The sequence below is a fragment of the Giraffa tippelskirchi genome, chromosome 13, assembly GCF_054371585.1.
Source record: "Giraffa tippelskirchi isolate mGirTip1 chromosome 13, T2T-mGirTip1v1.2.pri, whole genome shotgun sequence".
NCBI classification, from domain to species: Eukaryota; Metazoa; Chordata; class Mammalia; order Artiodactyla; family Giraffidae; genus Giraffa; species Giraffa tippelskirchi.
In genome coordinates this window covers 32,114,086-32,137,084 of record NC_137287.1, presented here as the reverse complement: position 1 = coordinate 32,137,084, position 22,999 = coordinate 32,114,086, and the positions used below count along the sequence as shown (strand labels likewise).

The 22,999-nt window shown below is 43.4% G+C and overlaps 1 protein-coding gene across 39 annotated transcripts in view; it reads left to right on the top strand.

Annotated features, from left to right (window-relative positions):
* Nucleotides 1-9,651, top strand: part of ATF7IP2 (activating transcription factor 7 interacting protein 2) — a 69,980-nt gene extending 60,329 nt beyond the window's left edge. For all 39 annotated transcript variants that reach the window (XM_081559255.1, XM_081559241.1, XM_081559232.1 and 36 more), the window contains 2 exons: nt 7,888-7,973; nt 8,585-9,651. In XM_081559255.1, the coding sequence (XP_081415381.1) occupies nt 7,888-7,973; nt 8,585-8,998 (500 nt within the window). In that variant the 3' untranslated portion in view covers nt 8,999-9,651. The remainder of the gene's footprint in view (nt 1-7,887; nt 7,974-8,584) is intronic.
* Nucleotides 9,652-22,999: the final 13,348 nt, after the last annotated feature.

Sequence of the window (22,999 nt, the reverse complement as noted above, 5' to 3'; positions counted from 1 at the left end):
AAATGTTCATTGCAGTGCTATTCATGAAAACTTTGGAAACCCTTAAATTTCTAGAAATAAGAGATTAATTGCAAAAATTAGATTTATATGGTACAACCATATTCAGCCACTAAAAGTAATGTCAAAGAAGTATATATATTTACATAAACATGTTAATAATATATCAAGAGAAAAAAGTTATGAAAGTACATATGTAGACTCAGGGTGGAGTTAATGGGATCAGACTTAAACTAGTAGAAAACTAAACAAGTGTAGGAAAAATTTTTTCACATATTACAGTACAGGACTGCAGTCTCTGAGAGAAGGAAATGAAGGAGATGAGCCCTATGAGTTGCGCCAGCTTTCTTCCTAGATTGCCGTCCTCTGATGGAAATCCCAAGCAGAGAGAGGCTGTCTTGCTCAGGCAGAGCAGAGACAGAGATTGACATTCAGAGAGGCCGAGGCAGCTGGAATGAGGGGAAGAATACTATCAGATGAGGAAGCCACTCAGAGAGAGAGTTCCAAGAGGTTAGCATAGGAGTCCTCTTGAGTCTTTGCTGAAATATCAAGTCACACACGCATAGAGTGATTTCATGAAATGGGGCAGAGTGACCAATGAGCTTTATGCTAAACATTTTCCAGAGCTCAAACAGCAGTGGGAAATGTTTCAGATCTGACATACCATAGTGGCAGATTCTCACTGAATATATGGGTGTAAACTCATCTTAGAGCAAAGGCAACTCTAGCTTTGCCCTAATAAAACTGAAATAAGTGGCTAATCACACAAAGCCTACTTCTTTTCAAAGAAGACAATAGAATTCAACACACAACCATGTAAAATTGATAATATTCACCATCGAATTTTAAAAAGCCACTTGTGATATGAGGAAGAAAAATGGAATCCAAAACCAGGAGAAAAATTAGTCAAAAGAAAGACTTTTGACAGAAGACAGAATTAACAGACTAAGACCTTAAAAGAACTGATAGAAATATACTCAAAGTTTTAAAGGAAAACATGAACAAATAAGAGAAATAAAAGATAGAAAATCAAATGAAGTAAAAAGAAATTACTGAAAGTTCAGTGGATGGAATAAACAGCATATTAAGCAGCCACACTGTTGGACTGAATAACAAAACAAGACCCAACTATGACAGCTACATGATGTGCATTAAATATAAATATATGGATAGGTTAAAATTAAAAAGGTGTAAGATTGTAAGCCACGCAGACACTAATCATAAGAAAGTTAGAGTGGCTATATTATTATCAGACAAACTTAAGAACAAGGAATATTACCAGGGAAAGAAAAGGCTGTTTCATAACAGTGCAACAGTCATTTCATCAGAAAGGCACACTAAACCTATGTTTATGGGACTTCCCTGGTGGTCCGGTGGTTAAGAATCTGCTTTCCAATGCAGGGAATGTGGGTTCAGTCCTCGGTAGGGGAACTAAAATCCCACATGCCATGGGGCAGCTAAGCCCACGTGCCACAGTTACTGAGCCTGTGCACCACAGCTACTGAGCCTGCGTGCTCTAGAGCCCTTGCACTACCAACAGGAGAAGTCCATGCACACTACAACTAGAGTAAGCCCACACACCGCAACCAAAAAACAAACCAGTTGTTTTGGCTCACCCAGTGCAGCCAAAACACAAACAAATCTACACTTCGGCACATTATGGTAGAACTTCAAGATTCCTAATATAAAAACTAATTGGACTAAAATTATAAATAGAAATATAAACAATTACAATTTGAGGTTCTAAGACTCCCTTCTCAGTAATTGATACAATATATAGTCAGTAAAGTTATAGAACCCTGAGCAACACTATCAACCAACTTAATAAGCTACTTGACAGTTATAGAACACTCAAACACAGTCACAGAAGAATATGCGTTCTTTTTAAGTGCATATGAAACATACCACAAAACTGGTTGTGGAACATAAAACTAGTCTCAGTATAGTTAAAAGGATAGAGAACATATTCTATGATTACAGATACAATACAACTAGTAATCAGTAACAGAAAGCTATTTGGGTAATGCCTAGATATTTGGAAACTAAAGATTACATTTCTCAGTAACCCATGAGTCAAAGATATCAAAAGGGAAGTTTAAAAATATTTTTAACTGAATGAAAAAACAGCGTATCAAAATATGAGGGAATGCAGCTAAAGCTGTGCTTAAAGGAAATTATTAGCATTAAATATTTATATTAGGAAAAATAGAAAGTAAAATGGAAGTCTAACATGAATAACCTAAGATTCTGCCTTAAGACATTGCTTTGCCAACAAAGGTCTGTCAAGTCAAAGCTATGGTTTTTCCAGTAGCCATGTATGGATATGAGAGTTGGACCGTAAAGAAGGCTGAGTGCCAAAGAATTGATGTTTTTGAGCTATGGTGTTGGAGAAGACTCTTGAGAGTCCCTTGGACTGCAAGGAGATCCAACCAGTCCATCCTACAGGAAATCAGTCCTGAATATTCATTGGAAGAACTGATGCTGAAACTGAAGCTCTAATACTTTGGCCACCTAATGCAAAGAGCTGACTCATTAGAAAAGACCCTGATGTTGGGAAAGATTGAAGGCAGAAGGAGAAGGGGACGACAGAGGATGAGATGGGTGGATGGTATCACTTATTCAATGGACGTGAGTTTGAGCAAGTTCCGGGAGATGGTAATGGACAGGGAAGCCTGGCGTGCTGCAGTCTATGGTGTTGCAGAGTTGAACACTACTGAGCGACTGAAAAGAAATGAAAAAAAAGCAAAATGGCTGTCTGAGGAGCCCTTACAAATAGCTGTGAAAAGAAGAGAAGTGAAAAGCAAAGAAGAAAAGGAAAGATATTCCCATCTGAATGCAGAGTTCCAAAGAATAGCAAGGAGAGATAAGAAAGCCTTCCTCAGCGATCAATGCAAAGAAATAGAGGAAAACAACAGAATGGGAAAGACTAGAGATCTCTTCAAGATAATTAGAGATACCAAGGGAACATTTCATGAAAAGATGGGCTCAATAAATGACAGAAATGGTATGGACCTAACAGAAGCAGAAGATATTAAGAAGAGGTGGCAAGAATACACAGAAGAACTGTACAAAAAAAGATCTTCATGACCCAGATAATCACGATGGTGTGATCACTCACCTAGAGCCAGACATCCTGGAATGTGAAGTCAAATGGGCCTTAGAAAGCATCACTATGAACAAAGCTAGTGGAGGTGATGGAGTTCCAGTTGAGCTATTTCAAATCCTGAAAGATGATGCTGTGAAAGTGCTGCACTCGATATGCCAGCAAATCTGGAAAACTCAGCAGTGGCCACAGGACTGGAAAAGGTCAGTTTTCATTCCAATCCCAAAGAAAGGCAATGCCAAAGAATGCTCAAACTACTGCACAGTTCCACTCATCTCACGTGCTAGTAAAGTAATGCTCAAAATTCTCCAAGCCAGGCTTCAGCAATACGTGAACCGTGAACTTCCAGATGTTCAGGCTGGTTTTAGAAAAGGCAGAGGAACCAGAGATCAAATTGCCAACATCCACTGGATCATCGAAAGAGCAAGAGAGTTCCAGAAAAACATCTATTTCTGCTTTATTGGCTATGCCAAAGCCTTTGACTGTGTGGATCACAATAAACTGTGGAAAATTCTGAAAGAGATGGGAATACCAGACCATCTGACCTGTCTCTTGAGAAACCTGTATGCAGGTCAGGAAGCAACAGTTAGAACTGGACATGGAACGACAGACTGGTTCCAAATAGGAAAAGGAGTACTTCAAGGCTGTATATTGTCACCCTGCTTATTTAACTTCTATGCAGGGTACATCATGAGAAACGCTGGGCTGGAAGAAACACAAGCTGGAATCAAGATTGCCGGGAGAAATATCAATAACCTCAGATATGCAGATGACACCACCCTTATGGCAGAAAATGAAGAGCCTCTTGATGAAAGTGAAAGAGGAGAGTGAAAAAGTTGGCTTAAAGCTCAATGTTCAGAAAACTAAGATCATGGCATCTGGTCCCATCACTTCATGGGAAATAGATGGGGAAACAGTGGAAACAGTGTCAGACTTTATTGTTTGGGCTCCAAAATCACTGCAGATGGTGATTGCAGCCATGAAATTAAAAGACACTTACTCCTTGGAAGGAAGATTATGACCAACCTAGATAGCATATTTAAAAGCAGAGACATTACTTTGCCAACAAAGGTCCATCTAGTTAAGGCTATGGTTTTTCCAGTGATCGTGTATGGATGTGAGAGTCGGACAGTGAAGAAAGCTGAGCACCGAAGAATTGATGCTTTTGAACTGTGGTGTTGGAGAAGACTCTTGAGAGTCCCTTGGACTGCAAGGAGATCCAACCAGTCCATCCTAAAGGAGATCAGTCCTGGGTGTTCATTGGAAGGACTGATGTTGAAGCTGAAACTCCAGTACTTTGGCCACCTCATACGAAGAGTTGACTCATTGGAAAAGACCCTAATGCTGGGAAGGATTGGGGGCAGGAAGAGAAGGGCACGACAGAGGATGAGATGGTTGGATGGCATCTCCAGCTCGATGGACATGGGTTTGGTGATGGACAGGGAGGCCTGGTGTGCTGTGATTCATGGGGTCGCAAAGAGTTGGACACGACTGAGCGACTGAACTGATCTGAGCGACTGAACAACAGCAACTGCCTTAAGATGTTATTACATAAAGAACAAATTAAACCCAAAGCAAGTAGGTGACCCATCACTAGAGAAGATATGGGGATGGCAAATAAACAGAAGACAACATTCTCAACATTGTTCATCACTAGGGAAGTTAAGACCATAATGAGATATAGAACACATCCACTAAAATGGCTGAAATGAAAACAACTGAAAATATACAAAGTGTTGATAAGAATGTGGAACAACCTGGAATTCTCTTGCTTTGCCGGTAGGAATGTAAAATGGTAAAACCACTTCGGAAGTGGTTTTGCAGTTTATCAGCACATTAGCAATTAACACTATTATTCCACCTTCAAGTATTTTATCGAGAGAGATGAAAACCTACATCTACACAAAATGTGCGTGCTCTGTCGCTCCGACTCTGCAACCCTATGGACTGTAGCCCACCAGGCTCCTCTGTCCATGGGATTTTTCAGGCAAGAATACTGGAGTAGGTTGCCATTTCCTTCTGCAGGTGATATTCCAACCCAGGGATCAACGCTGCATCTCACATGTCTCCTGTATTGCAGGTGGATTCTTTACCACTGAGGCACTGGGGAAGCCCATCTATGCAAAGACTTTTACACAAATGTTCATAGCAACTTTGTTCATAATGCTCCCAAACTAGAAGCAACCCAAATGTCCATCAATAGATAAGTAGGTTGTGGCATAACTGTCTGTAGAGATAAGTACTACTCAACAATAAAAATGAACAAAATATATTACTATATACAACAACATTGATGAATCTCAGAAACAAAATGTTGAACAAAAGAATTCTACATACCATGTTAATTCAGTTTATGTCAAATTCTAGAAAAAGCAATCTAATCATTAGTGACAACAGACCTGTGGTTTCATGGGGCCAGTGATGAGAAAGGGATTGTGAATATTACTGCGTTTAAGCTTGTACTGCTCACTGCATGACAGGCCAGTAAATCAAGAGATGAGTTGTTAGGGCAAGAAGGAATGGCAGCTTCCTTCAGAAAGCCAGGAGACTTAAGAAGATGGTCAACTACTGTCCCAAAGAACCATCTTCTCCGAGTTAGAATTCAGGCTTCTTTTATACTAAAAGGGGAGGGAATGTGGTTGGTTGCTACAGACTTCTTGATGTCAGAATCCTTTGTTCTTGGCAGCTATTTGTTCACATAGGTCCTTTCACAGTGTTCCTCTAAACCTCCAGCAAGACAAATGCTATTCTCTGTTCTGCAACTTTTTAATCTCTGTAAATGGGAAATTGTTATATAACTTTAAGGTCAGCACCTTGAGAATGAGCTATCCTATATATTTCAGGCCATCAGCAGTGTTTTTAACTTATAGCAAAAGCAATAGAATACAAAGGTTCAAGTAAAAGAAATAGATCCAATATGGAATCAGATTCATTTGTATTATCAAAAGGGACACTATTTGGTGTAATATAAACATTCTGTCTTGAATTTGGTGAGGATTTCACAATAGTACATTTGTCAAAAAAGAGTTGCACATTTTAAATGGGTACTTTATACTGTATATAAATTGTATCTGAATAGTTCACTTTTATGGGCTTCCCTGGTAGCTCAGATGATAAAGAATTTGCCTTCAGTGCAGAAGACCCAGGTTTGATCCTTGGGTCAGGAAGATCCCCTGGAGAAGGGAATGGCTACCCACTTCAGTATTCTTTTCTGGAGAATTCCATGGACAGAGGAGCCTGGTGGGCTTATTGTCATGGGGTCACAAAGAGTCAGACACGACTGAGCGACTTCCACTTTCACTTTTAAATACAAACTTTAAAAATCATGTCTATAATATAAATATTTACAAGTGAATGCATGTACATATACATACAGCAAACCAAAGGGTTAAGTTGAAACTAGAAGCCACAATTCTCCCCTAGCAATTTAATGAGAAAGAATGTTAAAATAATGGGGTGCTTGCTACTGTTGTTTTGAGGATACAAAGTTCTAAAGTAACCATTACCCGTTTTTATATAGATAAGGATAAAAGCTGCAAGATGTTGACATTGATGATGCAGAGGATCTAAACATTAACTGATTTGGGATAAAAGTCCTGTTTTGTTTAAATTTGCTAAGGGCTTGTTGACCTACTACCTTGAAAGAAGGAATGTTAGTTACGGAGAGCTATTATCTGTTGGAATTTTTTGTGTGTGTGAAACTGTTCACTTGAAAATATATAGGTTATTTGTATTGGCTCTTGTGCATTGATTAACCTGCAGATTATGATTTCACAAATCTAGTTCAAATTAACAAACCCATTAAAAAGGCTGTGCAGATTACCTTACACTTAAAAGCATAAAATCATTACCTCTTCTAAAAAGATTTTTTAATACCAGTAAATAATGTGACTAATAAGATATCTTTGAAACACTATGTAGAATCTTAATTATCCTTGTCAGTTAAAAGGAAAACACAAATGAAAGAAATTTTATTTGAGGAGATTCATAAAATATATTAAACAGCTATTAATATATCACAGCACACACTGTGAATCAAAAATGGTTTTTGCTGCTTATTAAATATGTTCAAATTTCTGAAATTTCTAGCTATCAGGCCCTGCTTTCCAACATGGAGCCCTTTTTCTTACTATCCTCTTAATACTCTCCCCGGTTGTCCTCAAACTATTCTCGTACCTACCAAACTTTGTTTCTCTCCCTCACACCTACATTTTCTCTATTTTTCTCCTTTTCTTTCTTCTTCTAACCATCTCTCTTTCTTCCATTCTCTGTTCTGTCTCTCCTCCCTCCCCCTCCCTTTCAACAGCCCACAATTTATGTCTTATTCCCCCCTGGGCTACCATGGACCTCAGCAGTAGAGATACTTGCAACCCAGGTCTGCATGAGTTTTAGTCTGAATTCGCAGATCTTGTTTGTATCGCACATTCATACAGGATTGTGAACCGTTCTGTGTTTACAGACAACCGTGTTGACCTAACAGCCGCATCCGCCCCCTAAGACTGCTAAGCAGGAATCCCTTTTCTATGAGTAATGTTTCCTAGTTCCCAGCTGCACCACGACATACATGTTTCTCTTAAGAGGGGACTTTTTGTCATATTAAAGAAAAATTATCTATATTTGATACCTTTGGGTCTTGAACTTTTAGCAAAAGTTTATCTTATTTCACAGTTTTAAAATTTTAATTCACATTTACTTATTACACAAGATAAACACTACTGTTGGCTTTAAAGGTTATGGGATTGATTATTGCAGATAAATTTTACTTTTAAACTTTGTGTTGTTCACAGAAAGCCCAGTATCCACCCTTGAGTCATCTATGAAAGCTGTTTCAGTCTCAAAAGAGACAAACCCAGTGTCACAAGATGCAGCCCAGGTACTGATACAAAGTGTTCTGTAAGGGATATTTGCTCAAAGTTGAGTGAAAGCACCCATTTCATTAATGAAGAAACATTGGGTCACGTTTCAGCTTCGAAAGCACTTTAGTATGCTTTTTAAATGTGCTATTATGAATCTACTTATTTACTCAATTAAAATAATGTGATTGAATTTTCCAGAGGCTACAGAATTAAAACAAGTCCATTTTTTAATCCAACAAATTGGAAAAGATTTTTAAGAGTAGTAGCCATTGTTAATGAGGATGGAGTGAAATGGGTGTTCTTCTACACTTGTACTTTTCATGTAAATTGGCACAGTGTTTGGGAACACAGTTTGGCAATGAAATGGAATATTTCTCCAGAATGGCTTGGACCTAACCCATTCTAAATTAGTGGTACTCCAAAGTGTACAGATCTTAACTCCAAAAGAAGCTGATGTTTGAAAAAAGTGGATCTAGCCTCACGTATCCTTGAAGCATCCTTTTGCTCTTACGATTTTGATAAATGGATTGAGGAATGGGAAACATATTGTAGAACTGCAGTTGACCACTTTAAAAAATATTAGAGCCCACCAATCCAGCTTGCTAAACTTTCTATGAATGTGTTTTAGGTTCATGAGTCCTTTGAGCATCTGCCACCTCTCCCACAACCGCCGCTGCTACTGCCGGAACTGGTAGACAAAATCCGCGATACACTTCCTCCACAGAAGCCTGAGCTCAAAGTAAAACGGGTGCTGAGACCCAGGGGCATTGCCCTGACTTGGAACATCACCAAAATCAACCCCAAGTGCGCCCCTGTGGAAAGCTACCATCTCTTCCTGTGCCATGAGAACCCTAGTAATAAGCTGATCTGGAAGAAAATTGGAGAAATTAAAGCTTTACCACTCCCAATGGCCTGTACTTTATCTCAGTTTTTAGCTTCCAGCAAGTATTATTTTACTGTCCAATCAAAAGACATTTTTGGGCGATATGGACCATTTTGTGATATAAAATCCATTCCTGGGTTTTCTGAAAATCTTACCTAAATGTAAAAAATGTATTTGCTAGTTGCACATTTTGCGTTTTCATATTTGAATTATTTGTTTACAATGTTTCTGTAACACTATTCACTGTCTTAAAGGGCCAGTTCAGATTGTGAACCCTTCATACAGGGACAGTCCTCTTTCCCATGTTTTAAGTGGCCTCTTGTTTAATGAATTCTGATTTGCGTTCAGGAGGTACTTCCAATGGATATCACGGACCCATGCCACTCAGCCGTAGGTGCAATAACTTTGGTACTGTGGATCTGTTGCTTCTATGAGAAGCCCTAGGATGCAGGCAGCCACCATTTTCTCTGTTGACAGTCCACTTTTGGTGACTTGTTTGTGGTCCCATACAGATACAGGGAAATTGAGCCGTTTACTGAGGCCAGATCATCCCCCAGGGTGCATCTCCACCAAGGTTTTATGAGAAGAGATGTCTTCCCATTCTGTTCATATTCTAAAGGCTATGAGTTTGTACCCCCCCCATCTCCCTCCCTTTTGTTTTGGGCCATGTCAATCATTTGGGGAACCAGTCTAGAGGTTTTCCCTAAATCAGTTTGTATACTTAACATGTGTAATAAAGCTAGTTAAACGTTGTGTGCTGTGTACACAAAAAATACAGTAGCTCTTGTAAAATAAAAAATTATCCAACCCTCTGTTTGAGTTGAGGAAAATGAAGTTGTGTGCCTTAAATTTAAGGCTTTAATTTGCCAAACCCCTTTGTTCATTTCCTGGCTGCCATCGTTACTCAGAGAAAGACTATAACACAGAGGGCTCCCATAGATGTATCCTGCTTACCTCTGTCTTAGGGATCACTGATGTGATGCTGCGGCTCCTACAAATAGCCCAAGAAACTCAACAGGTGAGCACAGTGGACAAGTGTCAGTCAGGACCCAAGGGGAAAAACGGGATGAGTAACACTAGGAAGTTAAGAAAACAGAAAAACAGCTATTAGTGGGAAACTCTGTTCCCACAAAGAGGCTTTCTTGGCTGGTACATAGTGAAAGTTCAGATGTCAGAGGCTCTGAGATTTAAAAAACTGAACCAGGGAATGACTTTGCTTGGCATTTTGTGAATGCTGTCACCTATTCAGTCGTAAATAAAGTTGTTTTTCAGCCTCCTGTGTCTTTACCTTTTCAAACAGTATGACTGGAAGGGCCAGATTCTGAACTGAATTTGAAGAGATGAGCGCCCCCTGTGAGGTCCTGTTTCCAGCCCAGAGCGGTGGGTGGCATGCTGCAGCAGAGGACGAGGGCTTCACCTCCGGGACAGCGGCACCTTTGGGTTGGCATCAGCTGGACTTGCACTCACCAAGCGAGGCCCAGCGCCTTGACCCCAAAGCAGGACTTCAGTGTGCATCAGCAGAGTGAAACTGCTCCCCAACCAGCAGATCTTCTGGCCTGTTGCTGGGTAAACAAGTCTTCAGGAAGAGAACTTTTCACAATAACAGGAAGAGGAGGCACGCAGATGGCAAGCATCCTCAAACTGCAGGCTCAGAAAGCATTAGTGTTTGTTGCGTTATTTAGGGTCAAGGGCAAGATCCTCAACTGTTACCCACTAGGGACTCCAGAACAGAACCGGCCTGGGGACAAGACCAGGACCTGTACAGTTACATAGTGCAAAGTAAACACCCCACCCCCACCCAGGAAAAGTCTCATGTTCTTTTGGTGGGAAATCTTTATGCCTCTTAAGCAACAGAACCAAAGACAGACAGGCTAAAATTGACTATATTGAGAAAAGGCTGTGGGTAGTTTATGGAATTACCAGGGAGCTGAGAGACTCTGGCTTGGAAAACAGGAAAGGGGAAAAGATAACTTTGCAACAAATTCCTGTGAGGTTTCAGACTTGAGATGGTTTATGCAATTTATATTCTACCACCTAATAATATGTTGACTTTTAAAAATGCACAACTGTGATACGTCGACTTCAAAAAAAAATGCACAATGTGAGAGTTGTGAGTTAAGTTTTATTTGGGGTAAAATGAGGACTGCAGCCCAGGAGACAGCACTTCAGACAGCTCTGAGAAACCACTCCAAAGAGACGGGGGGAAGGTCAGAATATGTGTGATTTGGGTGAAGGGGAAATACATGCAATCAAGCACTTATATTTCCAAAAGGTTTCAATAGTCTGGTGAAGATTTTGCCAGTCACGAAGAGCGGTCTCCATGAAAGATTTTAGTGGTTTTCTAGATACGAGAAGATACAAGAATTGGGCTCGTAAAATCAACTCCTGAAAATACCTGTCTGAAAACCTGTTCTGCTAGTACCCCAACCCCTCAAAGCACAGAGGGACTCACTTCTCATCTCCACCCTGAACTCCTTTCAGGGGGTGTTGAAGGTCAGCAGCTGCAGCAGCACATGATTTAATCCTTGTAGGTGACAAGTGCCAGTTTGTAGTTGACAGTGAAGATGTTTTTCTGCCCATTTTAAAAATGTGGAAACAGCCCCTGGGAGCTACATCAGCTTGCCCAAGTCATTGAGACCCAGCCCATTCACATGCGGTGCTCTGGTGCTGGGTTCCGCCTGTACACAAAGGGTGCTGCCCTGTGGGGACAACGGGCAAAACTGGAAATCCCCACTGTCCTTGCTGCCTTGTGGCTCCAGAGTCAAAACCCCAGACGCACATCTCATCTGGCATTTGCAGTCCATGAGAGGTGCACTCTGCCGCTCTTAATAGAGTAGATGTGCTGGCTTTGAGTCCTGTCCGCATTGCTAGGCTGGAACTACCTTCCCGGGATGTCCTTCCCTGGCTGGTTCAAGTTTAGTGTCTCAAGACACTGCATGAGATTCAGAGCAGAAGCACAACATCAGTTCCCTGTTGTGTGTTCTGAAGGTGGATGCAGGGCATCAGAGCATGGTGGCTCCCAGGCTCTGCTGGCTACAGACCCTCAGCTTCCGCCAGAGCCTGTCCAAGTGCAGGGCACATCCGTGTGCTTCCCTGGGCCCTTCTTACTGACTGTTTCCTGTGGTTTCAAGGCTGGAGGTAGTGACACAGAGACGTGCTTCCAGTTTGTACTTGCTCTTGTCCACGTCGTCCTTCCTTTCTGTTGACCACCTGGCTGACCTCTGGCGATTCCAGACTCGAGTAGACTTGGAGGGAACAGCTTGCATAGACTTCTCCACAAGCTCTTCCCACAGCGGGCCAGGTCTAGCCCCTATAATCAGTTCTCAGTTCTACAGCTTTGACGTCTCTCTCAACTGAGACCACGAGGCCCCCACGTAGTGGAGGCGCATTCTCACCCCAGGAGCTGAGTAGGGCAGTAGCTTGTCCGACCGTCGTAGAAACAGAGCGTCTTATACGTTGTTCTCGTGGAATTAGGAATTCACAGAAAGACACTTGAGTCTGAAAGCCAGTTCCAGCCTTCTTCACTGTGAGGTTAGCATCTGAGCCTCCTGTTTCTCAATGTGTTGACTCCTTCCTCTCCCTCTTTCTCCTTCTTTCATTATTTAACTGGGGTTCTGCTGCCTGAGCTCAAGAACTGTGAGAGACTTGGAGTCATTGTAAGGAGTTAACAATGTAACGTAGAATACCTTGGACAAAGCACATCCTTTATTAGCAAATAGTCAAAAACATACAAGTCTATGCTAGGGGGTGGGGAAATTAGAAATACCTTGTTTCCGAGGTAACTGCTAATTTACTGGGGCGCAAGGGTCAGCAGGAGATGGCATGTCACTCAGAGGTGGCTCTGGACATAGAAGAAAATCCTTTCAAAGATCATAATGTGAACATTCTCAAGAAGACTCTTGAGAATCCCTTGCGCTGTGAGATCAAACCGGTCAATCTTAACAGAAATCAACCCTGAACATTGGGAGGACTGATGCTGAAGCTGAAGCTCTAATACTTTGTCCATCTGATGCAAAGAGTCGACTCATTGGAAAAGACCCTGATGCTGGGAAAGGCTGAAGGCAGGAGGAGAAGGGGACGACAGGACAAGATGGTTGGATGGCATCACCAAGTCAATGGACATGAGTTTGAGCAAACTTCGGGAGATAGTGGAGGACAGGGAAGCCTGGCATGCTGCAGTCCATGGGGTTGCAGAGTAAGACACAACTGAGCAACTGAACAACAGCAACAATGTGAACACATTTCCAGGATGGAGACAGAGGCAGAGCCTGGAGTGAGGCAGTCACAAGCCAAGGAGCAGCGGAGCCACCAGAAGCTGAAAGAGGGAAGGAGGGGTGGTCCTCCAGAGCCTTCAGAGGGAGCGTTGCCCTGTCAACATCTTGGTTTCAGATTTCCAGCCTCTCGAGCTGTGAGAAAATCCATTTCTGTTGTTCCAAGCCACCGAGTTTGTGGTAATTTGTTAAGCAGCCTTAGGAAAATTAATCCAATCACTCATCACTGGGGACCAAGATTTGTTTAAAACAATGATGCCTGGCCCTTACCCAATAATTTGTGGAGGTGGGACTTCCAAGGAGCGTTGCAGGAAGGAGGACCCCTTCCAGGGCCCCAGAGGGAGCATTTGTCTAACACTCAGAAATGAATTGCCTGAGTAGACATGTGTGTTCACAAAGCAAGAGACTTTATAGGGAAGTGGTGCCCAGGTGGAGAGCAGGAGGGGGAGGGAACACAGAAGGACTGCTCTGCCACGTGGCAGTCTAGGGTTTCATGGTGATGGGATTAATTTCCAGTTTGCTTTAGGCCAGTCATTCTGATTCAGGGTCCTTCTGGTGGCACGTGTATCACTCAGCCAAGATGGATGCCAGCGAGAAGGATTCTGGGAGGTATCAGGACACGTGGCATCTCCTTTTGACCTTTCCTGAATTCTTCCATTGATGTTGGCTTGTTAGTTCCATGTTCCTTATCAGGACCTTCTGTTGTGAAATAACTCACCCAAATGGTCACTGTGGTGCCTGGCCAAGGTGAGTGGTCTCAGTCAGTGTTTCCCGTAACAGGTGCCCATAAGACATTCTCATTAGCTGTTGTTCAGTCGCTAAGTCATGTCCGACTCTTTGTGACCCCATGAACTGCAGCACGCCAGGCTTCCGTACTTCACTATCTTCCAGAGTTTGCTCAAATTCATGTCCGCTGAGTCAGTGATGCCATCCAACCATCTCATCCTCTGTCACCACCTTCTCCTCTTGCCCTCAGTCTTTCCCAGCATCAGGGTCTGGTTTGATCTGGTTTGATCTCCCTGCTCTCCAAGGGACTCTCAATCTTCTCCAGCACCACAGTTTGAAAGCATCAGTTCTTTGGTGCTTGGCCTTCTTTATGGTCCAACTCTTACATTCATACGTGACTACTGGAAAAACCATAGCTTTGACTATACGTCTCTGCGTTTTAATACACTGTCTACATTTGTCATATCTCTTCTTCCAAGGAGCAAGTGTCTTTAATTTCGTGGCTACAGTCACCATCCACTGTGATTTTGGAGCCCAAGAAAATGAAATCTGACACTGTTTCCACTTTTTCCCCAGCTGTTTGCCTTGAAGTGATGGGACTGGATGCCATGATGGATGTTGGGTTTTAAGACAGCTTTTTCACTCTCTTCTTCACTCAAGAGGCTCTTTAGTTCCTTTTCAATTTTTGCCATTAGAGCTGTATCATCTGCATATCTGAGTGCCAGGAGCCAGCCCACCAGATCCCACCCATGACAGAGTCATGGAAAGAGGAATGATTGAGCACGGCTTCTCAGGCCTCAGGGATTCTCGGAAGGCTGCCTCAGCGCTCACCTTAAAGATATCTGTCTTTCTGATGTTTGCTATAATAAACCTCTTCTTATTTTCTATGACTTAGGTAAAAGGCCTTTCCTGATTCCCTTCTAAAATAGATCATTCTGAAACCTCAAATCAACAAGGCCCCTGAACGGTAGCACCCTAAATAAAATTATCTGGGATATAGAGTATGCTGATCGAAATTCCTTTTGCTAACATATTGGTTTGTTTAATAAATGTACCTGTGCCTTTGGAGCTAATGTGCATAACTGCTCCCTAGTAAAAAAAACAGCATTGAGAGCCTCCGCACAGAAAGCCCCAATGGGCACAAAAACCCTTCACAGGAAAAAAGGCTTGTTAGGAAATATAAAAAATATTGCTTTGTGAAACTGTTACTTAATCTATATTTACTCACTATGTTTTTACTCTTAACATATTTAGCCTATATAATGAAAGCATAATAGTTAGGTATTTATATAAATAGAAGTTTAGCTTTAATACAAATAATAAGACAATTGTTGATTTAACTGATGATTCTTACTTAGAGCTGAATTTCAGCTTGCTGTTCTTTGACTTTATGGAACTACATTCTCTTCTGTTAAGCTCAAGGCATAGAGTAAATTACCAAAAACAGATTTTACCTTGAAACTTCCTGTTGATGAATTCTTTCCTAATGTGCCCTATACAAAAGTATTCTTATTGATCAACCTTTATCAATAGAGAGTCACAAGGTGTTAGCAGGCCACCAGGCCAGAAGATGATGTAAACAAAATGAGGCTTTTTTGTAACTAAAGACATGCAAACGGCTTCGATGAGGGTTGAAGCTGCTGGCCCATTGAGCTAACTTGATAGGCCCATTAAGATATACCCATTAAGCTGAATCGGTATGTCCCTTAAGCTGAATTGGTATGACTCTATACTTTACATTTGTTTCTATATACCACCAAAAATATAAAAGCTGTCTTAAAAAACAGTAAAAGGGAAGACACTTGGAAACGCTGAGACTCGCTGTGTCTTCTCATTCGCATTGCCGACGCCGTCCATCCTGAGGGAACCCCTGGACCTGCTGGAGCTGGACTCCGGCATCTGAGGTTGTTGATATTTCTCCTGGCAATCTTGATTCCAGCTTGTCAGTCATGCAGCCCAGCATTTCTCATGATGTATTCTGCCTATAAGTTAAATAAACAGGGTGACAATATACAGCCTTGATGAACTCCTTTCCCAATTTGGAAACAGTCTGTTTTTCCATGTCCGGTTCTAACTGTTGCTTCTTGTCCTGCATACAGGTTTGTCAGGAAGCAGGTAAGGTGGTCTGGTATTCTCACCTCTTTAAGAATATCCCCCAGTTTGTTGTGATCCACACAGTCAAAGGCTTTAGCGTAGTCAATGAGGTGGTGTTATGCCCTAAACTTGGAAGATGCAAAGCCCCTGTCATTTCACAATGTCTTCCCATCTCTGAGATATGTCCAACACCAAGAAATCAGATGGTGGTTTTATCTTCAACTGGTAGATGGCAGTGTCAACTACAAATTGGCACTTGCCAAGACCATTGCCAGCAACTGAAAAGCAAGGGCATTTGCCATCTGCCTCTGCGGAGATAGAACACTGTGCTGTTGTAACTGTTGACCTTCAATACCCCCTGAGGGAGTTCAAGGTGGATTGAGACACTTTGTGCTCCAGGGGATCTGGTGGGACAGGTCTTTAGATAGTCAGATATTTTCAGGAATTGATTTTATGCTCCCAATTCTTGCATCTCCTCATATCTAGAAAAGCACTAAATCCCTTCATGGTGACATCAGATCCTTGTGACTAGCCAAAAATCTTTTGTAAAATGAGTGCTTAATGGTATTGAATGTCCCCTTCACCAAAACCTTATGTATTGACCTTCTCCCACTGCCGCTTTGGAGCAGTCTCTCAGAGCTGTCTGAGGTGCTACCTCCCGGGCTGCAGTCCTCATTTTGCCCCAAATAAAACTTAACTCACAACTCTCACATTGTGCATCTCTTTTTAGTCGGCAGCAGCTATTGAACAGTAATTCCTATCAGGGCTTCAAAGAACAAAGAGCCTTATTTAGGGTCCTAAGAACTGCAATTCGGGAGACACAGATTCAGGTAAAATCAAAAGAGTGTTCCGGGAAAGAGGGCATCAGGGCCTTAGACAAAAGTCACAAAGGTTATTCAGGCTCCAGGTCTAGCAGGTATCTAGAGTTTCTGGAACATTGTACAGGTGACCTGGATGCCTGCATTAAGACAGTAAGTGATCAAAAGGTCAGATTCCAACCAGAATGAAACGTGCATGAGTCCCACTCCCCTGATGGCCTCCCGGCTCCATTTCAGAGAGCTCTCTTAGCAATGCTCAGTCCATCTTGTTTTAAATATAATTTTATTTATTTACTTTTGGTTTTGGCTGTGCAGGGTCTTCACTGCTGTGTGGGCTTTTCTCTAGTTGCAGTGGGCAGTGGCTACTCTCTTGTTGTGGATCAGGGGGCTCTAGGGCGCCCAGGCTTCAATAGTTGTGGCTCCTGGGCTCCCACGCACAGGCTCAATAGTTGTGCTCACAGCCTTAGTTGCTCTGCGTCATGTACGATCGTCCCAGATCAGGGATTGAACCCGTGTCTCCTGCATTGGCAGGCAGATTCTTTACCGCTGAGCCGCCCAGGAAGCTCCTCCCTCCATCTTGATGTCCCTTTGACAGAGCTGAAGTGGATAAAGCTTAGACATACACTTATGTTAGCTATTACCACAAATCCAGAGGATGGAGTTAAATCATTGAATTTTAAAAAACAAGAGTCCTGTAACACAGAGGAATCTAATTCCGTCACCTCCTACCTTTTAGCCTCCTGAGATTTTCTCAGGGGGAGGATTGTAGCTACTTGATTTTTTTTTATGGTAATCCCATGTTGAAAGGGATCAGCATTTGCTACCACAAATACGCCACTTTACCATGAAATGGATTATGTTGTGCAGAAGGCATTAGAGAAAACCGAAGACACACAAAGAACTCACTGCCCTCTCCTGTCTGCCTAAAATCAGGGCATAAATTTCCATTTGTAAAGATGGAAATTTCCTTCTCCAGTACCTGGAAGACCTGAGATCAATCTGCATAACAGACCCTACTAAGCAAACCCTTTGCTGTTTTTGTTCAGTCCCTAAGTCGCATCTGACTCTTTGCGACCCCATGGGCTGCCTTATTTACTATATATTTCCTAGTCTGTGTGCGTTAGTCACTCAGTCGCTTCCAGCTCTTTTGTGACCCCACGGGCTGTAGCCCACCAGGCTCCTCTGTCCGTGGGATTCTCCAGGCAAGAATACTGGAGTGGGTTGTCATGCCTTTCTCCAAGGGATCTTCCCGACCCAGGGTTGAACTCGCATCTATTATGTCTCCTGCATTGGCAGGCAGGTTCTTTACCACAACGCCACCTAGAAAGCCCTTAACATGTAATTTCTAACCAATCAGTTTAAAGGCCACCACATCCAGTTTGACATCTTTATGGTTTCTTTTGATCCCCAGTTTCTAAGTTTCCTCAGACACTGAGTCGCCATCCTGCAACCCTTTCTCATGATCCTAGGCCATTATTTAGGGCCCAGATGTAGAGGCTAAGAGTTAATGGTCCACCTGGTATTTTTCTTCCTGATAAGTTGGACAGCAGTTAATAGATGTCCTGTCCTGGTTCTGGATGTTTTATGAGCCGCCAGACCAGGGAGGCATTCTTCAGAATGCCAGGAAATTGGAATAAAGGGTATATAGATTTAGGTTAATGGAGCGAGATGTTTATGAAAAAAAAGACCGAGGTCTCAGTGTCTTATGCTGAGTGCCTAGCAATTTCTACCTCACTCTGACATCACCTTGCTATCTCACCATTAGCCAGTCAGAGACCTGTGTGCAAGCTAACCACAGACCCTGGAACATCCCACCCCCGTCTCCACCCCAACCTGGCTTTTAAAAGTGCTTTGCTGAAACCCTTCGAGGAGCTTGGGGCTTTTTAGGTCATGAGCCAAAACCCATCTCCTTGCCTGGCCCTGCAATAAATCTTGCTCTGCTCCAAATTCCAATGGTTCAGTTTGGCCTTACTGTGCATCAGGTATACAAGTTTACGATAACTCACACAGCAGAATCTAAGCCTCCAAAGGTAAATTCTAAGACAACAGTGTGTGTGTGCCAAGTCATGTCCGACTCTTTGGGCCCCATGGACCGTAGCCTGCCAGGCTCTGTCCATGGGATTCCCCAGGCAAGACTACTGGAGTGGGTTGCCATTTCCTCCTCCAGGGGATCTTCTTGACCCAGGGATTGAACCCGTGTCTCTTGCATTGGCAGGTGGATTCTTTACCACTAGTGCCACCTGGCTACAGAGACCACAGGAATTATGAGTGGGGGAAGATCTTGACAGATTGGCTCTTTAAAGGGTGGAAAAGGACAAAAATCAGTTAAAACTCAAACCAGCACTAGTCAACAAGCAACAGCTCTTACACACAACGAAATAATACTCCAGACACCAGGATGTTTTTCTCAAATTTCGTTGAATGTTGCAGTGAAAAGGCAAAAAGAGGAATGAGTTCTCTTTTCCTTTCCTGAGAACAAAGAAGATAAAGAGAACAGTGAGCAGGGCTGAACATTCCTAGTTGGTTTGTTTTTTTTTTTTACTTTAACTGTTCCTGAAGAGGAAAAGTTAAAATTTACAATAACTTCCTGCTCGTTCTGCTTCTGTAATTTAGTTTGCTCCTTGCAAAGTCTGGATCACGTAGGTCACGTAGTCTCGGGAAAATGGGGGCTTATAACAATGCTAGGAACTGAAACCTCTCTCACTCACCTTTGCCCCGCTTTTGCAATTGCCCAGCCCCTGTAATCCTCCTTAACCATGCTTGTCTGTGTAAAAGGTCAGGCATTTCGCACCCCCACCCTCCCCACCCCCCGCCCTGGTCCTAAACGGCGTTCCTGTGCGCGAAACCCCTAGTTCAAACTAGCCTATTAACAGTTAGCCTTGCCCACTATAGCCTGATGTCACACACTGCCTATTAAAACTCTGTAACCCCTTTGCTTGGGGACTCAGAGCTTGGCGTGCTCACTCCTCTAGGCCCGCCGGCGTCATGAGAGTTCTCCAACTCTCCCAGTCTGGTGCGTGGTTTCTCAACAGTCCGACTTCTGTAACACTCCTAACTCTGCATGTAACTAAGTTTGCTTTTCTACCCCCTAACTCCGCAGGAGCTACAATTCACATTTTCTCCTTTGACTCTATGCTAAATACATCCCCTATCTGGTGTTTACCCCTACAACACTCTTCCCCTTGTAGTTAGTTACACATCAGAAAAAAGGCCGCAGAGCCACCTAACTGCCAGATTCAATCTCTGGATTACTGGCGCCATTTTATGACTATCTTTGAAACAATGCAAGAAGAAATCAAGATCCCACCAGCTTTGTTGCTCATCACCAACTCCTGACTGCGAGCCCTTGCCTTATATAAGCCCCTAGACTCCTCAAGGGTGTTGGGCGGGGCGGGGGCGGGGGCGGGAGCGGTGCACAGTTCTTGAGGCAGGAGCCTACTGTCTTCCCCTCTCCGCCAGCTGAGAATTAAAGCCTACTTTCTATTTCCTCCAAACTCCTGTCTCCATATTTTTCATTTGGCTTCAGTGGGCAGAGAAGGCCAATAATTTTAGCCGGCAACAGGAATTTTGAAATTAGGGCCGAAGATTCATGACATTGAAACTGAGCAGGACCCCGCGGGTACTTCCTGGTGGCAGGTCCTTCTGTGTCCCATGGGTTGTTTTGTTTGTAGGAGAAAGGTTCTAGCCTCGCAGGTCTTTCCCCAGGATCCAAAGAGCAGACTCAAGCAGTTATTAATTAGAGAAGTGAGGGAACGCACAAACAAGGCAAAGGCAGTCAAGCCAGAAAGCTAGGGATAGCTTAAACAACAGGTCAGCCATAAAACAGTCACAGCATCCCGGCTCATCCTCCAGGGATATAGATAACAATCTGACACGTATGTCAAGCTGTTCACAGAAACCGGGGCCTCACTGGATAGAAGCTCCTAGACGCCAGCACGTAGATGCCAGACTGGTTGGAGTCAGAAGATTGATGGCTAAGATTCTCTAAACATCTCCCTGTTACCTCACCAACCACGGCAAGAATGTCCGCAAGCTGATCACATACCTGCAACCCTCACCCCTAATGTTGCCTTTGTTGCTGCTGTTCAGTCACTCAGTTGTATTCGACTCTTTTTCGACCCCATGGACTGTAGCGCCCCTCTCCAAGTCTGCTCCGTCCATGGGATGTTCCAGGCAAGAATACTGGAGTGGGTTGCCATTTCCTTCTCCAGAGGATCTTCCTGAACCAGGGATTGAACCTGCATCTCCTGCAATGCAGGCAAATGCTTTACTGCTGAGCAACCAAGGAAGCCCTGTTAAGAGGTTTACGACATGGTAGAAGTTTGGTAAAGACACGCAGCCTCAGCAACCCAAAACTCTATTTTCATCCATTAGTGAAATCTTCACAGTGAAATATCCATGCATTCATTCATCAAGAAATCTACTAGATGTCAGACACCGTGCTGGGCGCTAGTGTGGAGGACAAGACTGGTCACTGTCCCTGCTCTCTAGGAGCTGGCCTGGTAGGAGACAGAGGAGTTAACAAGTAAAATGTGCACACGAGTGATGCAATGTGGTCCATGTGAAAATAAGCAGGGAGATACCGTGTGGCATGATAGCTTCCTCGTGGGGACTTCCCTGGTGGTCCAGGTGCTGAGACTCCGAGCTCCCAGTGCGAGAGGGCCTGGGTTCAATCCCTGGTCAGGGAACTAGAGTCTGCGTGCCGCGACTAAGAATTCACGTCCTTCAGCGACAAGATCCTGCATGCTACAACCAAGATCCCAGATTCCGCGTGCCACAACTAAGACCCCAAGCAGTCAAGTAAATAAGTATTAAAAGAGAAGCAGGAGAACTTCCTGGAAGAGGAGGCACTTAAGCTGAGGGATCCTAAAGAGAAAGACATGAGACTGCCTAGGGGAAGGGCCCCTGAGGGAAGTCCTCTGAAGGAAAAGGATCTGGGTTTAAAGGGGGACCTCATGGGACAATGAAAGGCAATGCATGACCCTCAGCGGATCCTGGATTTAGAGAACATTATTTGGACCTTGATGAAGTCTGACTCTGTACTCTGTGGATAAGTGTTAAATCACCTGAAAGCACCCGTTGTATTGGAATTACGTGGAAAGACACTCTTGTCCTTAGGAGATATGCCGAAGTCCTTGGAGGCAAAGTGCCTTGGAGGCAAAGCTGACTCACAAAGCGCTCATAAAATATTTACACACACACACAAAGAGAATAATAAAAGCAAATGTGACAAAAATGTTAATAGTTGGTGAATCTAAGTGGAAAGTAGGGTTATTCTTGCAACATTTCTGCAGGTTGAAAATTTTCATAATGAGCAACTGGGGGAACAAAATAACGGATCGTGGATTCTTAGAGTCCGTGGAGACCATCCCCTGGAAATCCTGATTTAGCTGAAATCTAAAGGATGAGATGGTTAGACAATATCACTGACTCAATGGACATGAATTTGAGCAAACTCTGGGAGATAGTGGACAGCAGAGGAGCCTGGCATGCTGCAGTCCATGAGATCAACAAAGAGTCAGACATGACTTGGCAATTGAACAACAACAACAGTAGGCTGGGTCGATCACACCAGGTGAAGTGCACAGGGAAGAACGTTTGCAAGAGGCAGGTGGTTCAGGGGAGTCCAGGGTGGGGACCAGACCGAGTCCTAGTACTTAGCCTAGTACCTCCCAGGCCACTCACCCTTCTGCAGTGCGGCCCTGGCTCCCTCCCCCCTCTGGAGGTGGAGTCTGTCTCTCTTACCTTCTGGACTCTGGGGGTTTCTAGGATGACTTTGACCAACAGAATACAATGAAAGCAATGCTTTGCCAGCTCTAGGAGCCAGCCAGGCAGCTTCTACTTCCTGTTTCTCTGACACCAGCTACCATCTAAGAAGTACAACAACCCTGAGATCACCTGTGGCTGGGAAGCCCAGGCCACAGGACCCTGGAGGACAAGATGCACACGGTGGGGGGGGGGGAGCCCTGAGGTGGAAGATCTGTGAGTAAGGGAATCATCTTTAGAGCAGATTCTGAGTTGCAAAAGCCCCATGAAGTCACATGGAGCAGATGAACATCCCAACTGAATCCTAGCCACCTGTGGACCCACAAAACTGTGGGCAAAATAAAATTATTTTAAACCACTAAGTTTGGGGCTCCTTTGTGAGGCAACAACCAGCACCTGGGATGCTGCTAAACACTGTTGTCCATGTTAAGAATTTCTGTCATCATCTTGGGAGCAACAGAGAGCCACTGAAGCTTTCAACCCAG